At 37.1% G+C, this 10,468-nt stretch overlaps 1 protein-coding gene across 1 annotated transcript in view; it reads left to right on the top strand.

The window, feature by feature from the left end:
* The first annotated feature begins 3,948 nt into the window (after positions 1-3,948).
* The window catches only part of LRP2 (LDL receptor related protein 2), a 1,335,386-nt gene continuing 1,328,866 nt past the window's right edge, over positions 3,949-10,468 (top strand). The window contains exons 1-2 of the mRNA XM_044075346.1: positions 3,949-3,967; positions 4,640-4,747. Coding sequence (XP_043931281.1) covers positions 3,949-3,967; positions 4,640-4,747 — 127 coding nt within the window. The remainder of the gene's footprint in view (positions 3,968-4,639; positions 4,748-10,468) is intronic.

The raw sequence follows: 10,468 nt of genomic DNA, 5'->3' as shown, positions 1-10,468 counted from the left end.
ACTTTTTAACTGATACTGTGCCAAATGCCTTTCTAAAGGGTAAGAAAACTGTGTCCATTCTCTTTGGGGTTAGAGTGTGGCTTAAACAGAAAATCATTTCATTTGCTTGTCATGATTGTCTTATAAATCAGTGCTCTCTTTGGTGCTGTGAGCTAAGGGATTCAAAGATGTTTTATGTATTTCTTTATTTGTGTATTTATTTTTCAGCAGTATTTTCACGATTTCCATGTAGTTGGGGTTAAACTGACAGAACAGTAGTTGCTAGCCTCTTGTCATGAGCTCACTGTTGTGAAGAGGAGATGTGTCTGCTTCTTTCAGTCAATGGGAACTTGATCCTATTGCCATTTTGTAAAAGATTAGTTAGTAGTATTTATTATTTCTCCACTAAATTCTCTAAAAATTCAAGAGGAATCTTATCACTCCATTGCCTTTTATATCATTATTTTTTTATTCCTTTTAAGAACATTTTGTTTGAAAAAGGACTGTGTTAAACTCATTTATTCTGAGTGCTTATACAATTTGATTTTGGTAAATCTCCATTCTTATGATCATAGGAGGTTACTAGGCTATCGACCTAGAGGTCATTTCAAGTCTAGCTGTTTCATCCCAGTGTAATATCAGTGATATTGTAGTCAGTACCCAGGATTGTATTTAGGAATGACTGCCCATTTCCAGGGGGGTTGTGAGGTCTATCCCCAATAAGACTGCACGGTGCCCCATCCACTTGTTTAGGTTACTTTTGAACAGTGTCATAGAGTTGCTCTGCTTCACATGAATTGGCAGCCTATTCCAAAGATGTGGCAGTCACTGGGAGACAAATCTATTTCTCCAGCATGTCCTATTTAAGTCTTAGGCCATGTTTAGGTCCCTGGAATAGGTAGCTCTAGTCCTGTTTGATTTATGGATGTGCAGCAAATTCATTAGGTTTGGGTTAAATATTTCTCTGTAAGTCAGGCATAAAGTCTCCCGTAACAAGTCTATATGATACTGAGTACAGTGACAGAGACTTTAGTTGGTCTATGTAAAGCACATGCTGGAGTCCCTTGATCTTCTTAGAATCCTCTGAGGTCTCTCCAGTTGCAGTGGGTGCTTTGCATGGTGCATGCCAAAAAGAGTGTTATACTCAATTATTGGCCTGTTTAGTGACAAGTATAGAGGGGTTATAACCTCCTTTGCTCTAGAGGCAATGCCTTTGCTAATCAGGTGTGCTATGTAGAAAGCCTTCCTTACTACATGATGATCAAAGTTAAGGTTGCAGTCTGCTTTTGATCCCAGATCCCTTACCACTTTGTAGGTACATAGGGTATTGTTGTTAATTTGATAGTGTGAAGGGACATTGTTTTTACTGAAGGGAATGATGATGCATTTCTTTGCATTCAGTTTGAGACTGTGACTAAGACACCAGTCGTTCAATCTCATAAGACCCTCCTGAAGTATACTGACATAATTTGAGGATTCAGTAATTGCACCCAGTTTGCAGTCAGCCACAGCCCCTTTGTTTTGGCATGACTTTCTGAAAAATATATACCAAACAGTAGGAGCCCAGCACTGACACTTGTGGCACCCAGCTGGTGACAGGTCTGCTGTTTGATGTGGAGTCACTCACTTTGATAGTGTGTGTCTGGTTTGTGAGCCAGTTGGCAACCCACCTTAGAACAAAGGGGTTTACATTCAGTTTGCTAAATCTTTTGGTAATGCCTGAGTGTGGGATTGTGTCAAAGGCCTTTGCCAAGTCAAGGTATGCTGTGTGCACAGATTTGCCCTCAACAATGGCCCTGGTCACATTTTCGAAGACATCCACCAGGTTTAACAGGCAGGATCTGCTCTTGATGAAGCTGAATTGGGTCAGATGCAGGGTTTGAAGGTAACCTATGTCTTTATTCATGAGGTCCATGATGATACGTTCCATGGCTTTACAGATGAGGCTGGTCAGATTTATGGGTCTGTAATTCCCTGTGTGGAAGGGAATAACTGTTGCTGTTCTCCAGGAACAAAGCCTGTGGTTAGGCTGTGATTGAATAGGGTACTTAATGGTGATGCTAGTTTATTTTTTAGTTTGTTTAGAAGACAACCTGGGATGCCATCTGGCCCCATAGAGGCTGTGTTTTTTTATCTTAGACAAGGCTTTAATGACCTGCTCTTCCGATATGTAGGGTGGGGGAAGTTGGGGGTAAGGTTTGTGATAAGTTTGGAGAGGAGTGAAATTTTCACTAAATATTTCCACTTGCAACATTGCTATCTCTGCGAGATCAGTGTATGTCATACCGTTAGTCACTAGTTTGGTGCATGCTTGGATCCTACCTTTTAGGCTATGTACGTAACTGTAAAAGGCCTTATGGTTATCCTTGGCTGTGATTACTAAGTTTTTCTCAAAGTTACCCTTAGAGGATTTGACATGTCTTATTTGTCTGCTGAGGATGAAGAAGGTGTTTTTTTTTCCATTGTTAGGATCTCGCCTTCGTTTTCTTAGACAGAAATGTTTTGCTTTTGTTTTAAAGTTCTTGATGCTGGATGTCCACCTGAGGCTGTGGCTTTGATTCTCTCTGGAACAGCTGAGTCTATACATTTATACAAGTCATTGTACACGGCTTTGGTGTAGTTACCAGTTACAGCTAAGGGTGGGGCTTAGATAGGCTAGGATGGTATAGTTTGCTTTGGGGAAGTTTTTTAGTCTGACTTTGTGGTGTTAGTGCCAGTTCAAAGGCAAATGATTTGTGGTCATATTTAACTAATGAAGGTCCAACAGTTGCGGTGGTGCATCTGTTTGTCATGTTATTGAGGACCAGATCTAGTATGTTTGCTTCTCTTGTTGGGGTTTGAACAATTTGTTCCAGGGCATTTGAGTTAACAAAGTCAAGGAACTTTTGCTCTAGTGAGTTAGGGCTAGAGTAGGTTTCTCAGTTGATGGTGGGATAATTGAAATCCCCCATGACCAGAGTGCTTGACAATATTTGGATTGACTTCAGTTTGGTCAAATAAGTTTCATGCGCATCATGATCCTTGGGGGGGGATCTTTAACTAGCTATGACTTGAATGGGGGTCTTGCGCACAGTAATCTGAACTTGGAGCAACTCCATGTAGTTGTCCAGTCTAACTAGTCGGGAGGTGAAGTTATCTTTAATATAGACAGAAACACCACCTCCTTTGATTCTCACATGTTCGTTTTGTGGTCTGCAGGTGTGGAAGGCATTGTAGTCTTGCAAGGCCGGGGTACTTTCTGAGGCCTTTACACCCTCCAGTGATAAAAGTACTTCCAGGGTGTGCAGTTTTTGGTTTAAGCTCCTAGCGTTTAGCAGCATAACCCTTATTTTATTATGGTTGGCAAATTTGTTTTGAGACCTTGCGTAAAAAAAAGACAGCATGGGGGAGGCAAGACCTGATAGAAACAAAAATCTAACCACTGTAGTGTAAGTTTTCTTAAAATCTAACCACTGTAGTGTAAGTTTTCTTAAAATCTAACCACTGTAGTGTAAGTTTTCTTGTTAGGAACAATTCTGGCTTGTAATTAGACAATCTCTGTTAAGGAAGAACAATTTCATTTTGCTGCTGCACTTTCTGCAGCACTGAATCCTCCGTCCCAGATGACAAGACCACCTTTGAACCAGGAATTAATAAAGCAATAGAATGCTCCAAAAATAGCAACAGTATCATATTTATTTGTGCATTTCTCCCAATATCACTCTACGGAGCTTCTTTTCCACCTGAAGGCTCATTTCCATTTATTAAACACTACAATGTAATGTTATAGAGGTTACCAGAAAACATTCCACCATCATCCACATCCATTTCAGGCATACAATCCAAACAAGCATCAATCACAGCAGTAGAAGTAATCATAGTCTCAGCCATCTTGGAGCTTCTACCTTCATATTCCCAAATAAGAAGTGCTGTGTAGTGTTACTCTGAAACAAGTAGGGTTTCTAGCCAAATTTCCCATAGCCAGTATAAATGGGAACAGGGAGTTCCAGTAAAAATAATATATAGGCCTAGTGAGTCTATCCCATTTAAACAAAACAGAAATAAGGTACTATGATCCTGTGCTGTGTACTATGATCCCACAGTTCCATTAACCATTAATGAATGCATGTTTTTACTCACAATGTTCTTTGCTACATATCAGTATACTATAATAGAGTCACATATGTGTGGAGGAACACTTAGAATCATAGTATCTGCCTGATTATGTGCAATTCTAATTACATATTCATGTTTACTTTGTAGTTCTGTGGATATCATATGTATGGTCTTATGGTGTGTCTGCAAGCTCTTCTTATTTGCTTCCCGTGTAATATCTCAAGAGTTGTCTTGAGATATTAGAGCTGTTGTACAGATGTGCCACTGACAATGAACTGATGCCACTGTGGAGCATTCTGTTTCTCTAAGGAATAAATCAGTACATAAAATGCAGCAACAGAGGATAATTGCCATTGTTTCATATTAATAAGTGTTTCATGGGGATATATGTTGTGAGGGAGATGATAAAATAAATGCAGGCAAATTTCTTTACCTTCCAGTGTTCACACAGGAACCATTTGCTGTTTAACAAATTCACTTTCTCCTGAAATAATGTGATTGCTGTTTTACTTGGTGAGGCTAAAATTTTATACCTAAGGATATGATTTTTTTTTGCTTATTGCAGGATGCTCTGGGGGACAGTTCCGATGTGACAGTGGGCGTTGCATTCCAGCTCATTGGAGGTGTGATGGAACAGCTGACTGCTCTGATAATTCTGATGAAAAAGACTGCCGTAAGTAAAATGAGATGTAAAATGCTGTATGCTTTTGCACTTGTGTTACAGTTTTTGTTTCTGATGATTGCATTGTATGAGATTGTTGTAGGGGAGCAGGTAGCATGGTTACTTCTTCACAGCATTTGATTCCCCATTTCATTCTGGGTTGGTCGACTTTTTGTGTGAAGTCTGCATTTTCTTCCATTGTTCGTGTACATTTTCAACAGAGTCTCCATTTTCTTTTGCTTTACAATGGCATGCTGGCAAATGGACTGACAGTACTAAATTGACCCTAACTGTGAGTATGAATGAACACTTTTGTGTGTGTGTGTGTGTGTGTGTGTGTGTGTGTGTGTGTGTGTGTGTGTATGTTCGAGTGTCTGTGCACATGTTTGTCTGCATGCTTTCGCTATTCCTTGTCTGGAATAACTTTGGTCCCCATTATGCTGAACTCAATAAAGTTGTTAAAAGAACATGGATGTACATATGAATGGATGGATGGATGGTGATGCTGGTTGAATTTACTTGCAGTTACTTATCAAAGAAGTTGAGGATTAACAGTACAAAAGAGGGCAGCCACTAGAAACAAAAAGGTACTATTACTTAGGTTACTGCCTGATTTCTAGTAAGAATCAGGTCAAGATGTTAAGCACTTACCTATATGTAATATATCAGATACTTCCATACTCTGTAAATAGAATTTAGCAAATGTAAATTATATGATATGATAAATATTTTTTCTGCTTTTTAAATAAGAAGTCACTGCATTCATTTGCACTTAGTAAATTCACATGTTAAATGGCAGGCAGAAACTCAGTATATGTCCTCATTGAAAGCAGGAACAAATAATTTGGACAACCCCAGCTACTGGCTCCCTTTCATGATTTATAGTATTTTGATGGAAAGGGAAAGTACTGTAGCAGAATATGAAAGTGTACAATTAATTGACATTTAAAACACAAATAACAGGATAAACAATACATTTCACTGAAAAGCAGACATAATCAACACAGTGCCCTATTAAACCAGGAGATGTATGAATTTTATTAAATGGTTATGACTAAACAAACATGAGAATTGCACACATTGATTTGTTTGTGTCTTTCGGCTTTTCCCGGTTAGGGGTCGCCACAGTGGAACTCCGGTCCACTAATGATTGGCAGCAGAGTTTTACGTACTGGCTTGCTGGGCCTAACGCACAACCTTCAATGAAGGAATGCCCATTCACGCGTGCCACTACACAGAAGACGCTCTGAGAATCGAACGGGCAATGTCTAACTGTGAGGCAACAATGCTACCGCAGCACCACCATTGATAATAATGCTAAATTACAGTGTTATGCAGACGCTATAATAAATCTCAGTTCCTTCCTTCATTGTATGACAGTTGATGCAGAGGATTAAAGCTGTGAGCTCTAATGCTTGAGGTACAGGGTTTGATTGCCTTAGCCTTCAATTGCCTAATGTGCGACTGTGAGTTTCAGTTTATTTCTTATTTAGTCTGTTCCCGCATACCCTTAGCTGCCATAACAGAAGTGGTTTTAATTCATACCCCTGCATACTTCATCTTATTATATCCTCATTAGTATGGATATTGATGAACCAAGTCATGAGTAGGTACATAATTTATGGATGTAGCCTTTGTTTTATCTTCATTAATTGTATATCTGGAAAAGTCTTAAACTGTCTCAAAATATTCTACAACACCGAGATGCCCTTTTCTGGATTTATCAAGTACAAAATAATAACATCTGCAAATAAGGCCAACTTTTCTTGATTACCATACCCATTATATCTTTTAATTCCTGAGTCCCTTATTTTATTTTATGTTTCAGTGGCTGTAAGTATAAATCAGTTAAAAAAAGGAACCCTTCCACTTTAATTTTTGTTTCCTATCCTTCATATATATCCCCCTAATTAACCTTATTATTTTATTGGGGAATGCAGATACTTCCATTGCTCTGCTTATAATATCGCAGTGTATTCTGTTGAATGCTTTGTTTGTCTCAAGGCCTACCAGCAACAGTAGTATTTTCTTACATTCTGCATCCCTCTAAATCATCATTGTTCTATTAATGTTGTCAAATGTTTACCTCCCCTCGACAAAACCACATTGACCCATATCTGTCAATACCTTTGCCATTCATTGGCATAAACACTTTATAACTGTGGTTTAAAAAATTGAAATGAGTATATCTGAAGTTGGGTCTGATGGGTCTTCACTGTCTTTGGGCAATACTGCCACCACAGCTTTCTTCCCCGATGCTGGTGCTTCCCCTCCTTTTAAAATCCTATTAAACAAAATCCTCCAGATCTATATCACCTTCTTCCCTCCTAACTTCCAGACTTCCACAAGAATACAATCTGTAACTGAAGATTTTCCTGCAGAGTAATTATACATCACCAATTTTATCTCATCTCCTCCTATCTTGCAGCTAGGTATTGGGCCTCATCTTCCCCTACTCTTTAAATAATTATGTCTTCCATAAATATTCCCATTTGTGCTTTTTCTTGGTTTTCACATTCCTCCACATTATAGAGTTTTTTTTATAAAATTTCTGAAATATCTCCAGTACATGTCCAGGATCTCTAATTATTTTTCTTGTCATAGGCTTCCTAAGTTTGGTGACAATGCTTTGTACTTTGTTGCATAAGTCGTTCAAAAATGTTTTGTATGCTGGGGTTATCAAAAAAAAAAAAACTGCTTAACAGCAATCTTTATAAAATCATGAATATTATCCAAACACTCCCCTATTTTCTCTTTAGCACTCTGCTGTGGCTCCTCTTCTCATTTTGTGAGATTTCCCTTATTCTGCAATACTTTAAACTTTGTAATCTCTTCTAAATAATTGCTGTTACTTCTTAATCATCTCTCTCTCTCTCTCTTATTTCTATCCTGTTTTTAAACTCCATTTTCATTTTATACCACTCACTGGCTATCCCTTCTGAAGAAGTTTCTGTCTTCTCAATAACTCTCATATAATGTCCACTACCCATTCCTTAAATTCCTCTTTTTAACAGATTGTAGGAAAGTGCTTGTGTCTCATTTTTACTTCATTGCCCTGTATTTTTTAGTTCAGTTTTTATTAGTGCGTATTCTGGAATAGTTAACTGGATGTGTGTGTTAAAGCTTTCAATTAAATGCACATGCTCCTGTGACATATAATATCTATCCAGTCTAGCCTAGTTATTGTACCTTGGGGGAATAATATCTAAATTCTTTCTGAGTTCCTACTACTACTGAAGTCATGTCTCCTATACCAAATATTTTCATAAATTTCTTCAGAAATGTATCTTTTGTTACAGTTTCCATTATAGGTCCCCCTGATATATCCTCACTATTACAAATCAAGTTCCATTCTCCAGTAATATTCCCTGTTGAAAGCTAAATATTGCTCCCAAGATTTTCTTAAGGTCCACAATGGTAGTTTTTAGTGGGATATAAATATATGCCAGTGTAATCTTCTTCCCTTGCAGTAGCCCCTTACTTCCTTAAATGTACAACTATTGTTTTTTTTTCCTCTTCCCTTGCTATTGAAGAACCTCTAGAAATCAATATTATTACTTTCTTTTTCCTTTGTCCCTGATATTCTGATGAATATTAATCCTGAAATAATTTCTTTGTCAAATTCACATGCTCATTTCTTTCCAAATGTGTCTCCCACAGTACTGTTGTTTGTATTGTGCTTTTCTTAATATAATTCAATACTCTTTCCTTTTTGTCTATACCTTTAGGGCCATTTACCACCGTGCTAGCAACTGACCACTAAGAAGTACCAATAAAGCACTAGCTGATTTAATGAAAAGCAAATATAACTCTGGGGACTCTCTCTATTCTACTACTGCAGGTCAAACCTGGAATGCACTCCCTCTTGTCATCCAATCACTACATAACAGACATGACTTTAAGCGCCTTCTTAAATTACATTTAAATAACTCATGGTCTTGCACATGTACTTGCCCTGAGTAATGCATACAAACCCTCCTAAATACACTTTCTCTTTTTCAATCTCCCACTTTTAGCTCTGCTAGTCCATAAAGCAGATGCCATTCTTATTTCAATGATTACTCTTACAGTTTACTGCATATTCTGGTGTATCTACTTACACCACCATCATATACTTTCACCAACAAACACTAAATTTAATTGTATTTATCAAATGTATACTCCAGGCAAGAATATCAATTATGTTTCTCCTATTTGCATGTACTATACCAGCCAAACACTAGTTATGAGTCTCAATACTGTTTCTGCTAACTGTATGTTCTAGCCCAGCCAAAAACATCTGTCTAACAAATGTTGTCCAAGATGAAAATGTTGTATTCTTTAGTGCCTATAGTTCACTGTACATTATTATTATTATTATTATTGAGTTTTACTATATGCTGTCTATACTTACTGTCTGTTTTATCACCTTATTTTTTTCTGTATTTAATACTGTATGTTTTTATATCTTATGTATTTACTGTATGGAGATTTTCTCCCTGGGTCTCCGCTGAAAATAGGCAATCCTGCCCAGTCAGACATTTCCTGGTAAACAAATGTAAATAAAAATAAATAAAAAATAAATAATTTACATTCTAAGATATTACGGATAGAATAGTCATTATGATAAAAAGCTATTGTTCCCACTTATACATTACATTTTTTTAATGTTTGTCCAACTTTTGTCTTGCATGCACATGATAATGATTGTCAGGTTAATCTTTTACGCAGTTGTTTCTCCTCATTTCCATTTGAACATATGTCCCATTTTCAAGACTTTTTACTTTAATGAAAACTGTCAAAAAAAAGCTAAATACATTTTTATAACACCTCCCCATCCCCTATTAACTAAGAACAAACATGCAAAATTATGTAAATTTTCACCTAATGAAGTTTAACCTTCCTGATAGGGACAGTTACTCCAAACTGACAGCTGTACCCACAGGTATAACCTAAACTAAAATTAAGGTTACTCATACTGAAGCACATGCTACAGCCTGTGTTCCCAGTATGTCCTTTTCTTATCTCTATTTATTTTCCTCTGAAATGTAAAATACAGCTTGTGCGCTTTCAGAAAACTTTAACTTTTAGTCATAAGAAGAAGTGCACTAGCTACATTTAAATGCAACTGAATTATGCACTGTTCTGTTAAATGCATTGAAGTATTAAAGCTTTTGGGGAGGCTACTGCCACTTATTTTTCACTGATCTGCTTGTCATTGAACATTTAAAGTTTGTATTTCCCTCTCAAAGGAATGCTCAAAACTGTCAGGATTAATAGTTTGTACCTGCAGATAGCTTCTCTCCATGTAAAAGTAGTCAGCAATGAGGGGAAAAAAAAAGCTAACAACTTTGAAGATGCATGATGGAATCTTTATAAAATTCATTTAGAACAGAATAAATTCCCCGGGCTAACTGCTTTCAGTCGTAGACTTCTTGTCTCTCAATGAGAACATTTTCTAATGGGAAAAAGCAATATATTTGCAGATGCAGGTAGCTTAGCATTTTTCATGGCTTTCATTGCTTTTTCTTATTTTTAAGCCTATTTGCTCACAAAGAAATATTTATAGCTTAAGCCAAGGATATTAATCTAGATATTGACCCTTGTAAAAATAAGGGAAATCATCATTCATCATAATTCTACATATAATATAATCATTACACTTTTACACCTCACCCCACCAACCAAACGTCACAAGATTATAATAACTTCTTTTCAGCATTTCTTCTCTTGTTTTACTGTAAAGCCTATATT

This window comes from Protopterus annectens, chromosome 6.part1 (genome assembly GCF_019279795.1).
Source record: "Protopterus annectens isolate FY-2018-M chromosome 6.part1, PAN1.0, whole genome shotgun sequence".
Taxonomy (NCBI): Eukaryota; Metazoa; Chordata; order Ceratodontiformes; family Protopteridae; genus Protopterus; species Protopterus annectens.
Note: the sequence above shows the minus strand (reverse complement) of the source record. Positions and strands in the feature narration are given on the sequence as shown.